General features: G+C 41.4%; 1 protein-coding gene and 1 pseudogene across 2 annotated transcripts in view; both read left to right on the top strand.

Annotated features, from left to right (window-relative positions):
- LOC308403913 (serine protease HTRA1-like) overlaps nucleotides 1-12,498 on the top strand; it is a 33,552-nt pseudogene extending 21,054 nt beyond the window's left edge. The window contains exons 2-6 of the transcript in view: nucleotides 62-161; nucleotides 256-457; nucleotides 8,040-8,212; nucleotides 9,443-9,538; nucleotides 12,333-12,498. The product of the transcript in view is annotated as a serine protease HTRA1-like (transcript). The remainder of the gene's footprint in view (nucleotides 1-61; nucleotides 162-255; nucleotides 458-8,039; nucleotides 8,213-9,442; nucleotides 9,539-12,332) is intronic.
- A 1,905-nt stretch (nucleotides 12,499-14,403) lies between these two features.
- LOC308403834 (histone H1-like) lies at nucleotides 14,404-22,604 on the top strand. Its single transcript, XM_080893607.1, has 2 exons — nucleotides 14,404-15,216; nucleotides 15,337-22,604. Exon 2 carries the CDS (start codon nucleotides 17,435-17,437, stop codon nucleotides 17,813-17,815), a length of 381 nt encoding a protein of 126 aa, XP_080749733.1. The 5' UTR covers nucleotides 14,404-15,216; nucleotides 15,337-17,434; the 3' UTR covers nucleotides 17,816-22,604.
- The last annotated feature ends 847 nt before the right edge of the window (nucleotides 22,605-23,451 follow it).

Below are 23,451 nucleotides of genomic sequence, written 5' to 3' on the forward strand. Positions count from 1 at the left end.
TCATTTTTCTATTAAAGAAATTTTTTTGAAAACTTTTATGCCTTTTCTTTTATACTAAAAGGGGCACAGCATCCGGGAAGTATACGCTACAAGTTTAACTTCATTGCAGATGTGGTGGATAAGATTGTCCCAGCTGTGGTACACCTGGAGCTTTTTCAAAGGTAAACCAAACCAAAGCAGAAAAATGAAGTAGCATTTCAAAATGCTCTTTTAGATGCAAAATGACCTTTGCTATTAATCTTTTTTTACTGCCAGAGTGCCATTTTCCAGTGAGGTCTCTGTGTCGAGTGGCTCTGGGTTTATAGTGTCAGAGGATGGCTGGATTGTCACAAATGCTCACGTGCTTACCAACAAACAGCGGATAAAAGTTGAGTTGAAAAGTGGCGTACATTATGAAGCTGCGGTCAGGGATGTGGATCAGAAGATGGACATCGCTCTCATCAAAATCGATCCAGATGTGAGTGTCCTGCTGTTTTTGTGGGGCTCCCCAAGGGTTTAAGGCAAAATCAGTGGTGCGTTTCCTCTTGCTGAGTAGCTTGTCATCAGAGGCTAACATCAAAGTGTATTAATCCTGCACACAAAGCAGTGAGAAATCCAGGGAGAGAGTCATCAAGGGCCTTTGCCTACCAAAATTAGACTCTGTTCCTTAACATGGCCAATTTGCAGACTGAATTCCTTTGGGGTGCTATTTGTTCATGTATCATGAATTCAAAGCCCCAGCTATTTTTTGTGTGTATACTTACAAGAGCGGTTTTGAATAAAACATGTTCCAACTTAGACTTGCTCATACAGAACTGGCTGCTTTGTATGGTAGCAGGTGCTCTATTCCCAACCACTTCAGTCAGACGGCACTCAGTGTGAAGCACATGATTAACATCTTTAGGGCTGATCTGAATACAGGAACACCTCAAGATCAGCAGAAGTTAACCAGAAGCATCACTGGATTTAACTGCTTTAAAGCTGAAGGAGTTTTCTCTTTTTAAAAACCTGGGAGTGGTGACAGTTGTACAATGCTTTAACACTCTGTGATACATTCTTTGCATAAGGGGTTCTAAAGCTTGCCTAAAAGGCATATTTGTTGTGACATAAGAGCCCATACCCCGGGAGGTGCAGCTATAAATTAAATGAAGCATTACAATTCCCACTAGAGATAAATGGCGTGAGCCTGGCAAAGGAGGAACCAGGCAGAGTCAAGCTGAAGCATTTTTTCGTTTGGTGTACAACTAAATGTTTTTGTATTAAAAAATGCACTTTAAACACTCATTTCCACCGTAGGGCTTTGGCAACCTTTTCCAACCAGTGACAGTTAACCTTCATCAACATCAACAGAAATCTCAACAGAAAAAGAAAAAAAACTGCTAATAATAATGTTTGAACAAGTGAGTGACTGGAACAAGTTATGCAGTGGAAGATTTTCTAAAATTCAGCAACATGATTTTTGCTTGCAGGACTAGTTTTGAGAGACCATAAACAGCTGGTCTCTGAATGAGTTGAATTTCACAGAGGAAGGATCGTTTCACCAATGGAAACCTTACAAAAAAGTATAACAGTTTTATTACTGGTTTATCTCAGGTTTAGTGGGCAACTCATATCTTCTGAGGCTATTGCAGAAGCTAGCATTAGAATCTGCCATGGTCCATTTGCTGTGTCTCCTTCACGGTTTCTTGCCGGACCCATACTTAAACTCCTGCTCGGAGGTGCTGATTCTCATTCCTGCTACTTCTCAGCAATGAACTGTTCCACTGCAAGCTGGAGGCCACCACCTGGTAAAGCCAACATAAACACAAAAAGCAGAGACAAAATCCACCTACAAATTCTGTCTATAAAAGTTACAAACAGAATTTGTGTCAAAGGGCAGCCCCAGCAAAGTCCAACAGCCACTAGAAACAAGTCCAACTCATTGTCGTCAATGCAACCAAGTTCTCACTTCCAAACAGTCCTTTTTTTTTGTGTCCCGTTTCGATCTTTAGCCATCAGAATAGTTGTCTTAAGGCCAAGAAAGATGCCAAGTGGATTTATTTTACCAAGTGGATCATCATGGCCTTGCCATATTGGTCCATTTGATTGACCTTTATTATAATTATGAATTGATTTTATTTTCGGTTGCTACAAACGGGACAGACATGACTGGGGGATAGGACAAGGAGAAAGAATGAAAGAAAGAGAGGGAGAGAAAGAAAACCAAAGGGGAGAAGAAACGGTGAGAAAGGGGGGAAGAAAGAAAGAAAAACAAACAAAACACCTGGATCACCTGTATGGAGAAAAAAAACAGAAGAGAAAGCAAACAAAAAAAGAACAACATAATAAAAAACAGCACCATCACAATAAACTAGCTAGCAGTAGATAACAGTAGATACTAAATATTAAACGATATTGTGCAGCACGCAAGATAGACAGCGCACAATGTGCTTTGAGGCAGCAGCCAAGAAAGGTGTAGTCCGCGTCTGTGAACACCCGTGTGTACACCTGTGTGCACACCTGTGTGGATCAGCATGCTTGTATTCCAAAGCTTTCTCCGCCCCAGATATCCAGAGGCTCCAGAGTACAAGGACCCGAGGAGGACCACCAAAAGGGGGGGAACCGTGCCACCCTCCTGGGAAGAGCTGAGTAGAGCCCCAAACGAGAGGTCACCCAGCAGCTATGGAGCAGAGGCCAGAGGGGGTTGCAGTGGCGTGCTCGCGGGCTCTGCTGGCAGCCAGCTGTGCCAGAGAGGACCGAGCTTCAGGCCCAGAGGCCTGAGGGCATCCCACCCCCCGGAAGGGGCCCAACCGGGCCACAGGCGCCAGGCCCCGCCAATCGGCCACCAGGAGTGAGCCGGTACATACATGAGCGCCCAGCCCCAGACGACAAGGACCACCAACACACCAACGTGTGAGGGCATCAGCCACCGGCAGGGAGTGTGGTGAGGGGAGATAGGCCTCCGTACTTTGGAGGGCCTGAGATGTACCCAGAGAGACCCAACCTGACATATAGACAAAGACGAACAGGCGCACGCGGTCACAGTCCATATTTTCAAAGTGCCTCCAATAGGATCCCCCAAGGGATGATGTCAAACACCTTCTCCAAGTCCACAAATAACATGCAGACTGGTTGGGCAAATTCTCCACTCGAATATCTCAAGAGGATAAAAGCCAGGACAAAAAACACATTGTTCCTCTTGAATCTAGGTTTGACTAATGAACAGACTCTCCTCAGTAGTACCCTAGTGTAGACCTGTCCAGAGACCCTAAGTAGTGTGAGCTGTCAATATTTAGAGGACACCCCTCTACTCAAAGATGGGAATCATCACCCTAGTCTACTAATACAAAGGCATTGGCACAGATCTCCACATGATGTTGCATAGGCGTGGCACCAAGACAGCCCTACAACACCCAGGATCTTTGGGAATTCAGGGCAAATCTCATACATGCCAGGGGCATTGGCATCAAAGACCTGTTTAACTGCCAAAGTGACCTCACCCCCCAGTGGTGGGTGAGTCACCCCGCTCATCTCCATACTCTGCTTCCTCTATGAAAGGCATGTCAGTGGGATTGGGGAGATAATCAAAAATATTCCTTCCACTGCAGCATCCTGTCAAAGTTCAGCAGGAAGTAGGTACTTGTGATCTTGCTAGACGCGCCGAATGAATCCTCACTATATTTGGGTTCCCCCCCAAACTCATCACCAGGTGGTGATCAATTTAAAGATCAGCTTCTCTCTTCACCTGAGCATCCAGAACACCCAACTATAGATCTGATATATAGGGTGGGCCATTTATATGGATACACCGTAATAACGTGGGAATAGTTGGTGATATTAAAGTCCTGTTTGTGGCACATTAGTATATGTGCGGGGGCAAACTCCTCAAGATGGGTGGTGACCATGGTGGCCATTTAGAATTTGGCCATCTTGGATACAACTTTTGTTTTTTCAATAGGAAGAGGGCCATGTGACACATCAAACTTATTGGTAATGTCACAAGAAAAACAATGTTGTGCTTGGTCTCAACGTAACTTTATTATTTCATGAGTTATTTACAAGTTTCTGACCACTTATTAAATGTGTTCAATGTACTGCCCATTGTGTTGGATTGTCAATGCAACCCTCTTCTCCCACTCTTCACACACTGATAGCAACACCGCAGATGACCCCAAAGATAAAAGTCTAAGGGGGTCAGATCGGGAGACCTTTGGGGCCATTCAACTGGCCCACGACGACTAATCCACTTTCCAGGAAACTGTTCATCTAGGAATGCTCAGACATGGCACCCATATTGTGGTGGTGCACCATCTTGCTGGAAAAACTCAGGGAACGTGCCAGCTTCAATGCACAAAGAGGGAAACACATCATCATGTAGCAATTTCAAATACCCAGTGGCCTTGAGGTTTCCATTGATGAAGAATAGACACACTATCGTTGTACCCCATATACCACACCAAACCATCACTTTTGTTGTTCCAACAGTCTTGGAGGGATCCATCCAATGTGGGTTCGTGTCAGACCAATAGCGGTAGTTTTGTTTGTTAACTTCACCATTCACATAAAAGTTTGCCTCATCACTGAACAAAATCTTCTGCGTGAACTGAGGGTCCTGTTCCAATTTTTGTTTTGCCCATTCTGCAAATTCTGTGCGCCGATCTGGGTCATCCTCGTTGAGATGCTGCAGTAGCTAGAGTTTGTAAGGGTGCCATTTGTGAGTTGCTAACATCCGCCGAAGGGATGTTCGACTAATGCCACTCTCCAGTGACATGCGGCGAGTGATACGCTGTGGGCTCTTGCTGAATGAAGCTAGGACAGCCACTGATTTTCCTTCATTAGTGAAAGTTTTCTTGCGTCCACATTTTGGCAAATCCAACACTGAACCAGCAAGCAGTTTGCTAACTGTAGCATGGGAGATGGGTGGTCTTGTAGGGAGTCTTGCATTGAAATCTGCTGCAATGACCCGGTTACTGCGTTCACCAGATATCAACACGATTTCGATCCACTCCTCACGTGTTAACCTCTTTGACATGTCAATGGCTGTGAACAAAGAGAAACTTGTAAATAACTCATGAAAGAATAATGTTACATTGAAACCAAGCATACCATTGTTTTTCTTGTGACATTACCAATAAGTTTGATGTGTCACATGGCCCTCTTCCTGTTGAAAAAACATAAGTTGTATCCAAGATGGCCGACTTCTAAACGGCCACCATGGTCACCACCCATCTTGAGGAGTTTGCCCCCTGTATAGGAATTTCTTTTATTTATGTATTAATCACATTATTTTATTTTATAATGCCTTGGTGCCACTGGATTTAAACATGTTCCACACTCACACTATAAGACAAATGGTGGGGGTGTAGTAAGGAAGTTGGGGGAAGCAGACCACTCCACAGGAAGAGTATTTTGTCTCTTCGAGGACTCTGGGAGGTAGCAAGGGAGTGTGAACCCTAAGGTGTGAAACAGCTGTGTACTGCCTTTTGTTCCTGAAGAAGGTATTTAATAACAGATATGATTCAATGCAGAGAGGTCTGTTAATACATAGTGAGTGAGAAAGGTGACTGGAAAGGAAAAACTCAATGCATCATGGGAATCCCCCGGCAGCCTACGTCTATTGCAGCATAACTAAGGGAGGATTCAGGATCACCTGGTCCAGCCCTAACTATATGCTTTAGCAAAAAGGAAAGTTTTAAGCCTAATCTTGAAAGTAGAGATAGTGTCTGTCTCCCGAATCCAAACTGGAAGCTGGTTCCACAGAAGAGGGGCCTGAAAACTGAAGGCTCTGCCTCCCATTCTACTTTTAAATACTCTAGGAACAACAAGTAGGCCTGCAGAGCGAGAGCGAAGTGCTCTAATAGGGTGATATGGTACTACAAGGTCATTAAGATAAGATGGGGCCTGATTATTTAAGACCTTGTATGTGAGGAGCAGGATTTTGAATTCAATTCTGGATTTAACAGGAAGCCAATGAAGGGAAGCCAAAACAGGAGAAATATGCTCTCTCTTTCTAGTCCCTGTCAGTACTCTTGCTGCAGCATTTTGGATTAGCTGAAGGCTTTTCAGTGAGTTTTTTGGACATCCTGATAATAATGAATTGCAGTAGTCCAGCCTGGAAGTAATAAATGCATGAACTAGTTTTTCAGCGTCACTCTGAGACAGGATATTTCTAATTTTAGAGATGTTGCGCAAATGGAGTCTTACATATTTGTTTAATATGTGCTTTGAAGGACATGTCCTGGTCAAAAATGACTCCAAGGTTCCTCACAGTGTTACTGGAGGCCAAGGTAATGCCATCCAGAGTAAGAATCTGGTTAGATACCATATTTCTAAGATTTTCAGGGCCGAGTACAATAACCTCAGTTTTATCTGAATTAAGAAGCAGAAAGTTAGCGGCCATCCAGGTCTTTATGTCTTTAAGACATTCCTGCAGTTTAACTAATTGGTGTGTGTTATCTGGCTTCATGGACAGATAGAGCTGGGTGTCATCGGCATAGCAGTGAAAATGTATGCTATGTCTTCTAATGATGCTGCCTAAGGGAAGCATGTATAATGTAAACAGAATTGGTCCTAGCACTGAACCCTGTGGAACTCCATAATTAACCTCAGTGTGTGAAGAGGACTCTCCATTTACATGCACAAATTGGAGTCTATTAGATAGATATGATACAAACCACTGCAGTGCAGTACCTGTAATACCTACAGCATGTTCTAATCGCTCTAATAGGATATTATGGTCAACAGTATCGAATGCTGCACTAAGGTCTAGCAGGACAAGCACAGAGATGAGTCGACTGTCAGAGGCCATAAGAAGATCATTTGTAACCTTCACTAAAGCTGTTTCTGTGCTGTGATGAGCTCTGAAACCTGACTGAAACTCTTCAAATAAACCATTCCTCTGCAGATGATCTGTTAGCTGTTTGACAACTACTCTTTCAAGGATTTTTGTTATGAAAGGAAGGTTGGAGATTGGCCTATAATTAGCTAAGACTAGCTTCATTTAAAATGCAGGACAATTTAGGAAAAATGAATTTTCCTTTACTTACAATGGTGTGAGTTGTACCATCTGGACACCTATGAATTTCTTTTTTGGTAGTGAATTTCCTGAGGGGAAATAAACACATATATATGACTTTATCACTGAATAAATGTTATCATGAACTGAATTCCTGGATGCTGTGACAAAAACATACGATTCTGCTCACTGCTGGCTTGTCTGTTGTAGGAGTTGGCAAGAAACTGACGTATTCTGTCCACAGGGATGGCAAAAGAAATTCCAGCAGCCACTTTCAGAGTATTTATGCCTATTACATCTCCATCCTGTTAAAAGCACAAAATAGAGGGGCAGCTGTGTCTGTGGTCTTCATTGATTTCACAGTTTTGCCTCATGTAGAGAAAGAAACAGCAGTACTGTGTCCTTTTCTTCCACTGCACATAACACAACTCAGTGTCTATTAAGTGTTCTTTTTACCCACAATGCAAATCATCAGTCTTGGTTATTGTCATAACTTATCTGTGTTTTCACAGCAAAGGACAATTAAAAAAATGCATGCTCGGTATGGCAACTATTCTCCTTTAGAAAAAAGCTGCAATTTTCGGGAAGGCAGGCTGGAGGCAGCAACCTTGATAAATGAATATACAATCTGTATCATTTTATTCCATAGTAACAATGCAAAGACCTCCATAATCGGGTCTTGTCCTAAAATATTTTGTGGAAGGCTTAATTTTGAACCTGAGGGAGTAGAGTGAAGATACTGGGTATTAAATAAAACAATATCATGACCTTAGTCCACACAGTCATAAATAAAACAAGAAAATCGCCTACATAGCAGCAAGCATAACAAACATGCAAATGGCCTGGTCTTATCTCTTTACACGTGACAGCACTATAAATCCTCTTACCAAGTTGACAAGCGGTCCACCGGAGTTTCCATACTATGAATAATACAAAAAAACAAAAACATTTTCTTACCCATTGTTCATTAAGAATAAAAACAAATAAAGGCAGTTAAAATGAAAGGCATCAATAGGTTTATAATGCTTATTCACTCACATTTATAATGGCATCAGTTTGGATGTAGTCCATGTCAGAGTCCTTAAAGCCCAGCTCTAGGCTGTTGCGATTGGCAGTGCTGACAATGCCAGTGGTGACAGTGTTCTGCAGAGAGAAAGGGCTTCCTACTGCCACCACAAATTCACCTGGACGCAGGTCTGAGGACTGGCTGAGACGCAGCACGGGCAAGGGACCCTGCGAGTGAGCCACAAAGAGACATGACAGGACCGGCCTAAGGACCACCTTGAACTTAAAAGGCTGGGGAGCCATATACAGGCACTGTCATAGCAGAGGGGTTTGATCCAAACAGAGGGTGAAAGGGCAGTCCAGGAGGGTAACAGCTTAACCTCTGTCTCTCTTCCACAGCATGTCTTTTATCCTGTCTTCCTTCTCTCACCCCAACCGGTCGCAGCAGATGGCCGCCCCTCCCTGAGCCTGGTTCTGCCGGAGGTTTCTTCCTGTTAAAAGGGAGTTTTTCCTTCCCACTGTCGCCAAAGTGCTTGCTCATAGGGGGTCATATGATTGTTGGGTTTTTCTCTGTATCTATGAAGCGCCTTGAGGCGACTTTTGTTGTGATTTGGCGCTATATAAATAAAATTGAATTGAATAGTACCAGTGCCTTAAACCTTCCTGTTTTTTTAAATGGCCAGCAGACTCTGACTACTAAAGTGCAGATTCATGTAAAATGCTGAAGTAACAACCTGCTTCTATTTGTGAATAGCATATCTTTAAGCCTCTGGAGGGTATAATTGGCTGTTTTTGACTACTTTTGATTTTATCTTTATATTTCACCTTTGAAGACTATTTACGTTGCCTTGTTTGACATCATTCTTTTCAGCACAACTTCACATGTATGAATTTACAGTTTGTTTTCATTTTGTCATACGGATCTAAAATCACACAAAAAAACTCTGAGTAGGAAAAAGTTCCTTTTTTTTACTTTGAAAATCACAAATATTATATCAAATGTCTATATTATCAAATAAGTGGCCAATTAGCAAGGAGCATCTTCATAGGAATTATAGTTTAAAAAAAGGTAGCATGTGCAGTTACCATTACCTATCGATCAGTAAATATCACAATATAGATATCAAAGATATGAAGAAACAGTAAAATAACCAGATAAAAGTAAAAAGATAGATGCATGGTTTTGACCAATTTTATTTAAAAAAACCACAAATTTCTTATCTGGTGTTCCTGTAATGTTGTCTTGCACACTGAATTTCAGTAGTACTACCACTCAGAGGTTTAGCTGAACTACACCTTTCGTACTAATTATTGCCCTTTTGAAATATATAGGCATGTATTTAATACTGCATAAACTATAATTACTTTTGTCATTTCAAAATAAAATGTAGATGTTTGATGAGATATGAAACAAATTTCAACCAGTGGGATAACCTGTTTCTCTGTTGTTGTGTGATTGTCCAGTTTAATCCGAGATCTCAAGGAACATGAGCCAGAATTTCCAGATGTGAGCTCAGGTGTTTACATCTATGAGGTAATACCTGGAACAGCTGCATCCAGGTAAGAATTGTGCTGCAATACATTTATTCTTTTGTGAAAAACTGAGATTTCATGTAGCTTGAAAATTAATAGGTAGGGGGCAGAAATGTACTATTAGAACTTGGCATCCGGAGATCAAGCTCTGGATATTTTCTGAAAAGCGTCAGATTTCTGCCTGACCAACCTGCCCTAATAGTAAGATCATAGTCAAGGATCCATGCAGCATATTCAACTTAACACCTGGACCTGTTAGCTTCCATTGTTGTTTAGTGTAGGTCTGACAATCTACATTTAAAAAAACAGAGACTCCAGCTGCTGGGTTGCAAAGCAGGCTAATCTGGTGGTAGCCAAACATCTAAAGAACTTCCAGCACAAAAAGGCGATGTGAGAATAGTGGAGGAGTTGCCTCGTGTTGCTTATGTGACAAATATGGGGCAAAAGATGGCGCTGCCTTGGACAAACACTTGTTTTAGAGCCATTAGTGCTTTCAGTGCTTCAAAAATGTTTATTGTTATAAGTTATGGCTTCCATCTGTGACACCCCAGAGATTCATGCATATCTCTGATCTGTGGCTATTTCCTGCTATCCCCTGATATTGAGGGCAATTATCATATTGTAAACATCACATCAGGAATGCTGTTCGGAGTGATGTCAGGCCCAAATAGCAGCACCCTCTCTCTTCTTTCTCCTCCCAAAGTGTGTCAACTTGACAATGCTCTGTGTCTCACTCTGAAACTCTTATGATTCCTTATAAAAGATCTCAGATCATTATGTCAAAGCAAAATATCAACAAGTATGTACTTTAATGCTAAAACCTGGGCATGGAAGTTATGCACCCAGTTCTTGTTTTCAAGTCTTTCCAGATGTATGCTGTACAATCATTCCACCTTGGAAAAAAATGATTATAATAAGTTAGAAAAGTATATATTCACCTCCACTAATAGTTGGTTAAATATCCCTTAGTAAGTTGCAATTTAACCAGATATTATTAGTAGCCATCAATAAGCTTCTGGTAGGATATTTGACCACTTTCTTGGCAGAATTTTAGAGTTAATTTAAATTGATTGACTTGGCTAGTCCAGAAATTTTCAAAAGGGTTGAAATGGCCATCCCACAAACTTAGATTCAAGCTTAGAATCATCAGTCAAACAACTGTAAATAAGTACAAGTTATTTGTATGTGTCTCCAGTTTGCCATGGTCTGGAAGAAGACCCAAACTGTCTTCCTCAGATAAGAGAAAATTATTTAAGACCCAGGAATTACTAAGGCTTGAGTCTGCCATGAACTAGAAATGGCTGGAACACTAGTGTCACTGTCAACAGTGAAGCAAGTGTTACATCACACCGACTGAGGGGGTGTCAACCAAGAAAGAACAGCTATAAAATTGAAGAGCTTTCAAACTTGAGAACATTGCTGTTTAGCTGCCGGTACAGTGCAGCTAAGCTTCCACTGTATCTGCTGCATACACTGGAACATTGCACAGAGTAGGTGGAATATTTAATAAATCAAAGTTCTTCAGATTCACCTTAAATCAATAGTTTGACAGTTAAAACTTGGACACAATTCAGTGTTTTGACTTGTCAGTGCTCTCAAACACACATCCATGGATAAAGCAGGCTAACATTAGACCCAGCTCCAACCTGACAAAAAAAAATTGTGGACTATGCTTAAAAACTGGGTCTGTGCCAGAAAACCAACAGATTGAAATGAACTCTACCAATTCTGAAGAGAAAAATAGTCACATATATAACCATACTTATTCCAGAATCTTGTTGATGGCTATTTTTCAGCCAACAGGTCTTTTTTTGTATGCATGCACACACATCCACCTCGATGACTTCTGATTATCTTTGATTATCAGAAGTTTGATTATCATATTGTGTTATGATTCATCACAGGTGATAGTTTTCTTACTCACTATTGTGCTAAGTTTACTAAAAGATACTAACATAGTCTTTAGAGTTGAGTGATACATTTCCTGGAGATTCATTTGAGTGTAACTTTCCCATTATAAACTACACAGGAAAGGCATTGCTTCTTCAATATAATATCCAGTGCAGCTTTAATGTTATGGGTTTTGTTTGCTGTATTTTAAGTGTACATTGTAGAGATTATTGTAGACACTTTCCTATTGTTATCCTAAATGCTACACTGTTTTACAGATTAAATCTTTTCAAAGTTGGATACCACAGCTGTGGGCTTCATTTATTTATGTATTTTCTTATTTTTATTGCAAAGCTGCACAGTTGGGACTTGTTTTGGTACTGGTTTACAGAGTGTAACAATATCTGCTGTGAACTGGCATTTGGAGGCCTTTCTGGGTGGATTAAGAAATTTCTTGCAGTTCTCAAGGCTTTAGATTAAACTCATTATTCTTGCACTTCCCAAAGGCAATGCTGACATCTTTTTTATGGAAGACAGAATCCTTCTCTCTTTCTTTAGACTATATTCTTAATTGTCCTCCCATGACATTGAAGCCTTATACTTTGCACAGAACACAGCAGTTGACTAACATCCAAGCATTACAGCACAGCCTGTCAATTCACAGTGACAACTTGGATTGCCAGTCTAGTAACCTACTAACCTACTGTCATCCTGCCAACAGCAAGACGATCAGCAAATGTACATACCTAACATGCAAATATCTGCCAGTGAAGAGATTTACAATCAGTGAAGGGGTTTTTTTTTTTTGGGGGGGGGGGGGGGGGGCTGACACAGGAGCAGGCTTGTCTTGTGTGAAAGTTACTGGTGTCTTCCTTAGAGTTTGACACCTTTTCAGCTTGTGATTGATGGTATGGTGTTGATATCTCTGCAGGGGAGGTATGACTGATCATGACGTCATCATTGGCATCAATGGACACCCTGTCCACACCACTCAGGAAGTGAGCGATGCCGTCAAGCACAGCACCTCAGTCTTTGTTTTGGTGAGGAGAAAGGATGGGGATGTTACGCTAATGATCATCCCTGAAGAAACTGACTGATACCACTGTCTGTCTGCAAGTAGCTGGGTTTCCATCCAATTGTACTGTGCATTTCCAAAAAGCAGAAGTATAAGAATTAGCAGTGCCAAAATGCCCCAACATGCTATTACCTTAGTTTTATGGTTCCCTTTTAGGAGGGTTACAGTTTCCTCATCATAGAAAAGAAGATGTTTTTTGGCATTTTGGTTCTCAGTTACAGTGTAATGAATCTTTGCCTGTTTTACTTTGCTTTCAAAATTGTCAGAATTCTGAAACAATTCACAAGTCCAGAAGAGCAAACAGTTGGATATCAGCCACAAGTTGGTAATTAGCACCACCATAAGATCTTTCAATGATGTAACATGTTCAAAACACCATAGTAGCATTTATAAAGATCTATGCCTTTTTTTTCTTCAGCTGTTCATTAGTCACACAGAAAGTTCAGAAATTCAATTAAATCATCAGAGGTACAAATGAATATTTCCAGTCTCAAGTTATGAAGTTATGAGCACACTGCTCATAATTCAAGATTCAAGATTCTTTATTCGTCACATGCATAGTTATACAAGTATAACACGCAGTGAAATGTAACCTGATACGCTCCTCGACTTGTACAAAAGGGGGAGAGAAGAACAACATTATATATTATATACATTAGGTGAATGTGCAGTAGTAGATTTGTATGCAGCAAGCAGGTGAATTCTGTAAAAAATAATTTGATTTAATTGACAGTACACATGTCTGGTTAGATCCAGCTGTTTAATAGAAAGCTGTAAGAAGGAAATAGACAGCTAAAGTTAAATTTGCTGCATTTTTTCAGGTGGTACACACTGTAACAAGTTTGAGAAACACTGATAAGTGTATGTGTGCTTTTGGAAAACATTTAAAGCTGCTGTACAGAATCTTTGAAACAAGCTTAAAACATTTTTAGAATATAAACAGAGCATCTGCTTCTCTTTACAGCTCCTCACTCCACCAGGGCTGTTTGGCACTTTCTGATAGTGTGCAAATGTGATGTACGTACTGCGGCAGTCATACAGACAACTGAACGGTCCAAAAGTTGGCCTACCTATTACTGGCTGAGGTTTTAGTAGAGTTGTGGCTGAACCACATAAAAATATATCATTAATTTTAATCTCCCCAATCAATTATAATGTTATGTTGGAATGTTGTTAAAGAGGGTCAACAATGTTTCAACCCAGTTTGTTTTTCAGATTCTGTATAGTAGCTTTAATATAGGGAGAACACAACTTCCAGATTGTGTGAGTAAAATTAGGTTTTTTCTATTTGTCAGTTTAACAGTTTCTGTTTTGCCTGTCACTGCTCCCTGTCTGTTTTCTTACCTGGTTCTTCCTGACCTTGCCCTTTCTCCTCACGTTCCTCTTTCCTCTCTCCCTATTTGGACTGTATAGATTGTATTCAATTAGATGAAAAATTATTAAGATCGCTAACAAAAAGTCCTCTCTCAGTCTACTTTCAACCAAAAGGCAAATAACCAAACCACATGAACATCTAATAAAAGATATAAACATTGAAACACTGATGCAACATTGTTCTTGATTAACGGATCATTTGATTTTACACTTTTACCTGAATGTGGCTCCTTTTTTTTGAAAAAACTTCCTTATATCCATTATGAACCTGGCTGTCTGTCTGTACACACACACACACACACACACACACACACACACACACACACACACACACACGCAAACACACAACAGGAGTTATAAGGTTAATGGGCATTCAGTCAGTTAGCTAGTTAGTATCCATTTCAAACAGGACAGTTGTAACCAACAGTAGGCTATGGACAATTTGAAGTTTTAGATTTTAAATAGGCTGTATACATTTCAATGGGAGCAACAGAACGGTCAAATGTTGCTGATTTTACTTGTTAGATTTGTATTGTTGATTGTCATTTATGCTTAGAAATATTTACTTATATATGCTTAGAGTTTTGTAATTAGTTGTAGATTGGTAGAGGTTTTGATCCTTGATAGTCTGCAAACTTTGTGTGTATTAGACAGCACTTTGGGAGCATGAGAGGTCATACCGTGTCTTATTATTTTATGGTAGGATTAACGTAGTTGCGTCTGTTCTAGTCTAAGTGCTCTTTGTTTAGATGAACTGCAGGACTTCCTCACCGTGTTATCTAGGATGAACCATCTAGGGTGAGGGGGAGGCTACCCTCTTCCTGACCAAGGATGTTTGACCCTTTGATCAGCAACACACACACACACACACACACACACACACACACACACACACACACACACACACACACACACACACACACACACACACACAGAGGCAAGGTACTCTTTGTTTGTATGTAGACGTCATATGTTAATGAACTTATGCATATTCATGTAACCTCAATAAAAGGACAGTGATACGGGAGAACGGACGAGACCAACTGGAGTCAAGCGGTTGTCCGGTTCTCTCCCGTGCACGAGTAACATGAAGAACTTTGCCTATTTGTGTCTTGCTTAGCAGTGTAATTATATTGTCTTAACGTTCCAGCGAATAGGTTTATGCTACAAACCTAACATTAATTGGTCCTTCGATGCCGGAGCCCTGGAATCGCATTCACCGAGGGGAGGAGAGGCACGCTGAAAGCCTGACGTCAGCCAGGAAGTTCCTGTGGATTCGCGGTCTGTCTTTTCTCCTCGATGAATGACGGTCGGCGGGATTCGGGCTGATATTACACTCTAAGCAACGCCAAGTAAGTTTAAAGAGGCCGACTCTATAACCGTGTCGTTGTGCAGTCTCCGCCACTGTGTGAGGCGTTGAGAAGAGGCCGACTCTATAACCGTGTCGTTGTGCAGTCTCCGCCACTGTGTGAGGCGTTGAGAAGAGGCCGACTCTATAACCGTGTCGTTGTGCAGTCTCCGCCACTGTGTGAGGCGTTGAGAAGTTCGCTACTTTGTGTAGCGATACCCGGGTTCCTTGCTACTTTGTGGAGCAAGAGGTTCCTCGCTACTTTGTGTGGCTAGAGGTGAGTTCTCCGCCGCTTTGTGGGGCGTTGAGAAGTTCCGCGGGGTCCAGATTGTGCTGGACGATAGGCCTATTTTGTGTTGTTTTTGTTGTCGTCGTCGTCGTTGTTGTTGTTGTTGTTGTGTGAGTGTGTGCGGAGCAGAACATGTGGTCTGTGACACCGACTGTTGTTGTTATCATGGGTTTCTAAGCAACCAAGAGTGAGTCGGAGGGAGACAGACGTTTGTGCTGGACTTTGCTCCTGGCAGCACAAAGTATTTATGTAAAAAAGAGAGGGAGCGACGGCTCCACAGCTGCGCGGGTTCACGCGAGCGCGGTCACGCGGGTTTCACGCGGACCTGAGCCGTGCGGTTAATCGCAGGCTTAAAAATGGAAGAGATTAAAATGTTAGAAGTTTTCAGAAAACACACCAGCCTTGAAGAGCGTGTGGAGAAGGCCAGCCCACATCAGCAGCTATGCTCTGGTGGGTGGCTGTCCCCCCACCCCTTGCTGACACAAAACGTTAACTCTTCAGCCTGTGTGCCAGACCATAGACGTAATTGAGGTGGATAGTTGTTAAAAGTCATCTACATTACGCTTGTGGTTGCTTAAATTCAGTACGATGACATGTGAGGTGAAGTGATATAGATAAATATTTAAACTACTGAAGTGCATAGAGGCACTTGACCTGTGTGGAAGACTGTCGTCTTATTATGAACCATTGTTGAGATGTAGAGCACACCTGTGAAAACAACTAATATGCTGAACCCTGTATGAAACATCTAAAAGTACATGATGGAGAAGCTGAGTTGAATATGAAAGTGTAAGACTTTGCCACTGTGGGCAGAGCAACTACTGTGTGATGTTGCGTTGCAGTTTTTTTTTTTTTCTTCTGAGCTGATGAGCAGGCTACACATTATCAGATCGAGAGCTGTCTGAGAACTACTCTAAGAGAGGGAAACAGCGCTATGATAACTGTGATAACTGGAGTGTGCAACGTTTCCATGAGCAGTTTTCCTGCATCTTGACTTGTGTGTAGAGTGTTCATAACATCAGCATCATGTTTTTGATTATTTGTTTGTTGGGTTGAAAAATAGTTAAATAAACTGGTGATCATATTTACGGATCACCATGGCACATATCATCAGCCATGTGATTTATTTTTGCAGATGACAAAGTGAGTGTGAATGTGTCTGACATCACAGTGTTTTTGTGCGCTGTGCAAGAGTAATTGCCTTTGATTGTGAGTGACAGCGGTGATTTTGCAGGTCACCAGCTATTGTAAATAAAAAAAAAAAAAAGAGTGAATAAGAGGGAGAATTTATATTGTAGGAAAAAATAATCATAGGAAAAAGGTTTTGTGTTGATCAACCAAAAAAAACAACTATAATTTCATTTTCTGCTTTTAAGAAAGGACTGTTCACAAAAACACAGAGCGAGAGAGAGAGAGAGATATGTGTTGATTAAGCAGTGATGATAATAATGAAATGTCTTAGTTTGTCACTTTCAGGTGAAAAGCAGACCTGAATCAATTTTCCACATGCAGCGGTCGGAAGAAAGTTATAGTTTAACATCATTGGAAACATGCAGGCCAAGTTTCTGGCTGACTTATTTACAGTGCCATGTGTTTCTCAACCTCACAAGCGAGCTCACTCCTCCCTGAAGATAAGGAATGCAGCTCCATGATAAAGAGACAGCAGCAATGTGGATAAACAGCAGCAGAAGAAAGCAAACCCATCTTCCTGTCTGATTGGATGAATTCCACGGAGGGGCGAGCAAGATGGCGGTGGCAGCATGTTGAAATGCTCAAAAAGGACTGAGTGACTCGGGCAAGCCACATGCAGCTAGCATGCTGGCTAGCGACATGAAAGAAATGGACCCTTCGTGATGCGTTCAACGTGCCAGCGCTGTGGTGGGAAAGGCTCCATCATAAACACGCCCTGCGCCCTGCGCCGAGGTTCAGGCCAAGAAGAAGAAGACGATGACTTCCAAGCCCAAGAAGGTCGGCCTCAGCGTGGGCGAGCTGATTGTGAAAGCCGTGGCCGCTCTCAAGAAGGCTCTGGCTGCCGGAGGCTACGATGTGGACAAGAACAAGGCCCGTGTCAAGACCGCCATCAAGAGTCTGGTGGCGAAGGGCACTCTGGTGCAGACCAAGGGCACCGGGGCCTCCGGATCCTTCAAGATGAACAGGGTTACTGAGACCAAAGCTAAGACGCCCGCCGCGGCCAAAGCCAAGAAACCGGCAGCAGCTGCTAAGAAGTCGCCCAGGAAGGCAGCAGCAGCAGCACTTCAGCCACTAGCACGAAGTCAACCGCATCAGAGGACAATAGTGAGAGTGGCTGTGACTTCACTGTGCATGTGAAGAAAACGTTTGAGGAGAACTGAACAGTTGGAGTTTGACATTTGCCACCTGTGGAGTAAAATGGCAAGAAGAGACAGTGGGACACAGGACAAAGCTGAAGGAGAACTGCCGGCTGTTGGACTGTTGAAGTGGGAGAGGACAACAGAGTGAGAAGACTAGGTGAGAACACATAGGAATTATTTAATGTGGGAAATCAAAATTTGGGTTAGCAAACCTGGGGAAAAACAAAACTGACTGCTTAAGTTGGAAAATTGAGACGGAGTCTGAAACATTGCGAAAATAGAAACGTATACAAAATCACACACACACAAGCAGAACATGCATTAACCCTACTAACAATTCCAAACACAAAATGACTCATGAAGACTCATAGCACATTAGTTAAGAAATGATTAAATAATAGCAGAGAAATGTGTAGGAAAGGCAGCTTTAAGAACATGCTCTGCTGGAGATGCAGCTCCACAGACATGCATTAGACCTGCCTAATAACACAAACACATGTAATGAAAATTAGCTTGTTATCTTTCATCAGTGTTACAATAGTGTCAATTTAGCAGACACTTGTTATCAAATACTGAATTTATCCTAAAGAAAAAAATTGACTCTACAAGTTGCAGGACAACAGTTTAACTTTTGTGGGAAAAAAAGATCCTGGTTTGACCAACCAGTGATCAGACAATAAATTTAGTTGTTAAAATGGTAAATTGGGAGAAGCTTCCTGCTTGATTGAGGCAGCATAAGTAATTTACTGTATGGGGGAAATTGTCTTTTGTGATACTATTTTGAACATGCTTTTCTGTCGTCCTGTCAACTTAGTGGGTTAATAGTTGATATGCAAATTAGTGATCGGTTTTAGATTAATGAAAGGTGACTGAATTCTAGCACGAGTGAATGAGATGTGTTGGAGTTGTTGTGTGTTGAGTGGAGACTCTAAAACACTGAGTTTCCTGCTTTGATGTGCGAGTGAATCCTGTATTTAGATACACAACTCTGAATACGTCAGAACAGACTTCTTTTGTGAAGTGCATGACAGCATGTCACATGTTTTATGATGAAGGGAAAAGGAAAATTGAATAGAATAGATCTGTGGCCTAAATGAGTGAAGAACACAGACCTGGGGATTAAACTCATAGCTAATAAGACATTAGGATTATGTTGTGTGTTGTGCAGCTGATGGTTGATTTGGAGTGAATCTAGCTGATGATTTTTCTTTTGTTGTGAAGTTGAGCCTGCCGATTAGTATGATGGTATGATGAACCATGCTAATGGTATGATTTACCTGAGATGAGGAGTTTGTGTCATGACTTAACAAGGCCTTTTTATTTTGATACTTTCACAGTGCACTGAAAGTTTTGTTTGATAATCTCTGTTATTTTTCATTTTTATCTTTTGAACAGGCACTGATTTTGTTTGTCTATTTTCTTTTCTTTAAGCAGATCTGCATGTCGGGAATTAAAAATGCTACACGTCGTCGAGAAAATTGTGCCAAGTGAGTTCTCCACATTTAAATGGACTCTGGAGAAAGCCACTTATTTGGGACAATTATTAAATGACAGTCCCAGTCCAAAAGGATTCAGCGATGTAATCCAAACTAAAGTTCTTCTTTTTCTTTTTGAAATGACGTCATTTTGCTGAGAGTGGAAACTAAATGCGACGATAGGTTCCACTATCAGCAAAGAAAGAAAGAATGAATGCATGAATGAGTGAGTGAAAGGAAAACAAACTGACTGACTGGTAAAAGCTGACAAAAGCTGACAAGACTTTACTGATGTAACACGACTGTGTGAAGTTGACCCCCGCCTGGCAGGGGTGCAGATGAGTCTGTGTGTGCTTCCCTTTACAGGAGCAGAAAGATGACAGCAACACTCGAGGTTGCATGATGATTTAACCTTTTAAATGCCATTTTCTGTGTCTGTGCATTTATCAGGTGTGTTATTCATAGGCTTGAGTTGCTCACAGAGATATCTGTGACAAAGTATGCATACGCCTGCGCAAGCGTTAATATTTGCATTTTCTTTTCTTACAGCATGCCAGTTCTTCATGTGAATTGATGATGCGATTTATACCAGGACGACTGGTTGATGTTTTTTCCTACTACAGGATTTCTGGGTTTATGTGTGAGGAAAACTGTGTTTACAGGTTATGAGTGGTGATGCTGTTGCATTGTGTTGATGGGAAAATGTGAAGGTTACTTTGATAATGTGAATAACATGTGTGAAATTTCCTGTGTTGAGAACTGGTGTTACTTCTTTCCACAGCTAGGGTTGACTTTATGGTGTTTTTATGGCACCTCTGGAACCTGTTGACCTGTGTCTGACCTCTGTCTGACTACAGTCAATGTGTATTGCTAATGTTAGTTTCTTTGAGAATGCTGTGGAAGATTCAGCTGAAACGGACAAGTGACATGAGTAAAACAAATAAGAGATACAGTGTTTCTGGGATAGTTTGATATGGGCTCATTAGCTGGCCACTTTTGAGCCCATAGTAATATATAAGTGGAGTGACTTTGCTTAAGAGCAGTCACCGATTACATTAATGTTGCCTGAGTACATGGGATGATCCATGTCTGAGGCGACTTATGAAAATAATTGTAGTTTACTGATTTGAGAAAACCTGCACATGACACTTGTCTTGCTGATGTTGAATGCTTCTTGTCCTTATGATACAATTGTTTACAGGTATGGAGTTTGATTTTACTTCCAGATTTTGTTTTCCAGGCCATGATGGTGTGTATGCAGGCTCCTGGGAGAGCCAGGTGTTAAGCAAACTTAATATGCAAGGCACACTAACATTTTCATTGCAGGATTATAGGTCCAGGGTGGTGCTGCTCCAGGGGAGGAGATGCCCTGATGTTGCCTGGGATATGATCTAGCTAATCTTTTTCTTTAAGACTGGAATCCAGGTTTGATGAGTTGACTCATGGGTGTGTCCATGCGTCAAGAGGAGGGGTCCAAGGATTAACATTAAACAATGTTTTTTATTATTGTTGCAGTGATTTGTGTGATTAGCCGTTTTATTTACAAATATTAAACCTATGCAAGTGGTGCACCCATGTTCAGATGAGGCTTTGATGGCCTATAAGTGAAGTTCACTGAACTAAAGAATGTGGTTTGATGATTGTTGACATACTCTCCAAATAGTTTGTCTTCCTAGCAAGGAAATACAGGTGCAGCAGTAATCTCCTGAGAAATCTTCAGAGGCCCAGTGAGAAGCGCATAGCTGACAGGACCAGGCAGTGGTTGAGGTCAAAGATCAAGCTGGTTGGGGCCCATCATGAAATCAGACCTTGGAGCCACAGCAAGGACCATGAAACTGCCTGCAAAATAGAGGAGAGGATTGTCCACAAGATGGGAGAGAGGCTTCAGGAGGATCAGAGATCATCTTCAGCACAGCAGACATCACACAGAGAGCTGTGCTACTAAGCTTCCAGGAAATCAAGAGGAGACTTCCCACAGCAAGATTTTAAATAAAATGAAAGATTCAATATTGACGCTGAGGAAGACGACTAAGGTGTACGACGTGCTCTGCCTTAAACCTTCAGCAGCGTTGGAACATGAAAACTCGTGGGATGAGGGGAGCGTGCCAAGCTCCATCGACAGCGCAGAAGGAGTTCGAGGATGACATCATGATTCTGTGAAAGCACAGGAACCAGAAGCTATGGTGGTGATGACAGCAGTTTCCTATGAACATCACCTAATGCTGTGCCACTGTACTGTGCATACGATGACACTCTGAAGGCTGCTGGGATCATAACAGCAGTAAGACAAGAGAACCCTGCACCCTTTCCACAGAGGTGTTTCTCTGCAGAGCGTGGACAATGAAGGAGTCATAAATATCCCCCTCGCAGGATGAAGGCCTGAAGTGAGGTAATGGGAGGCCATAAAACTAGAGTGCTGAGAGGTCTGCAGCTCTGGAAATAGCTGAGAACCATGTTGACAAACAACAAAACTAACTGGTATGTTTGAATGTTTATTCTACATACATTTGGACTCTGGTCCTATGGACAACGATGGAAACAACTGGAAGAGACATTCATGACGCCCTGCAGAACTCAAACCACTCTGCAGAGAGACATGTGATGTGCACACCTGGAGGAAGCATTACCAAGCTGAGATGTTTTTGAAAATGTTACTTTTTTATTTTCACTATTAAATTAACAATTTCTTTGTTTGCTCGTAAGATGCAGTTTGCCATGAGATGAGCTCAATGAATGGGATAACTGCTAATACATTTGTTGAACTGTGTACCTTTTCAGTAATTTAGGGTGATTTGACATATGTTGAGTATAAAAATGTTTGCATTGAAACTGTCAGACATGAGGTATTCATACCTGGGAACTTTTCAGGCATAAAGGTCAAAAAGGGGGGAAATGTTAGATTTGTATTGTTGATTGTCATTTATGCTTAGAAATATTTACTTATATATGCTTAGAGTTTTGTAATTAGTTGTAGATTGGTAGAGGTTTTGATCCTTGATAGTCTGCAAACTTTGTGTGTATTAGACAGCACTTTGGGAGCATGAGAGGTCATACCGTGTCTTATTATTTTATGGTAGGATTAACGTAGTTGCGTCTGTTCTAGTCTAAGTGCTCTTTGTTTAGATGAACTGCAGGACTTCCTCACCGTGTTATCTAGGATGAACCATCTAGGGTGAGGGGGAGGCTACCCTCTTCCTGACCAAGGATGTTTGACCCTTTGATCAGCAACACACACACACACACACACACACACACACACACACACACACACACACACACACACACACACACACACACACACACACACACACAGAGGCAAGGTACTCTTTGTTTGTATGTAGACGTCATATGTTAATGAACTTATGCATATTCATGTAACCTCAATAAAAGGACAGTGATACGGGAGAACGGACGAGACCAACTGGAGTCAAGCGGTTGTCCGGTTCTCTCCCGTGCACGAGTAACATGAAGAACTTTGCCTATTTGTGTCTTGCTTAGCAGTGTAATTATATTGTCTTAACGTTCCAGCGAATAGGTTTATGCTACAAACCTAACATTACTACAGTGTAGGAGGGATTGTAGGGTAGCAAACATTGTCGGAAAACACGTTTTCAACAGGTTACCTGGGTGTAATGCTTTTCAGCTAAAAAGAAACATGGTCTGACTCCTACCTAACTATATAAAGAGTAACTGAAGGTTAAATGCAGCTAATATGTCCTGTTTTAAGCCAGGCACTTATACTTCCGCTCCGCTGCGTCTCAGCCACCATCGCTCTGGCAGCAAGAGCACTACACTGAAAAAAAAAGTTCTTTCAATTTACTTGATTTTATTGTGTACATCGGTCCCACATAATATGAATAAGTATGACTGACTTAATTTTCCACTTTCCCTCAAGTAATTAATGCTTGTCAGATCAAAGTATTTTATTTACATCAGATTACTTTAAAAAATCATGTTTGATGTACTAATATTAATCTATTATCATAATATCAATGTATTGCATAATGTCAATATATTTTAATGTTTAACACCAACTTATTTTTATTTGCCAGTGGTACGCAATGATATTATGTAATGTAAACACATTGCAATTATGTTCCTGCAACACAAATTATGGCTTTAAATCCTACTTAATTTTTTCAATTGAAATATTAACTGA

Source organism: Rhamphochromis sp. 'chilingali', assembly GCF_963969265.1.
Source record: "Rhamphochromis sp. 'chilingali' genome assembly, chromosome: 10".
Classification (NCBI taxonomy): Eukaryota; Metazoa; Chordata; class Actinopteri; order Cichliformes; family Cichlidae; genus Rhamphochromis; species Rhamphochromis sp. 'chilingali'.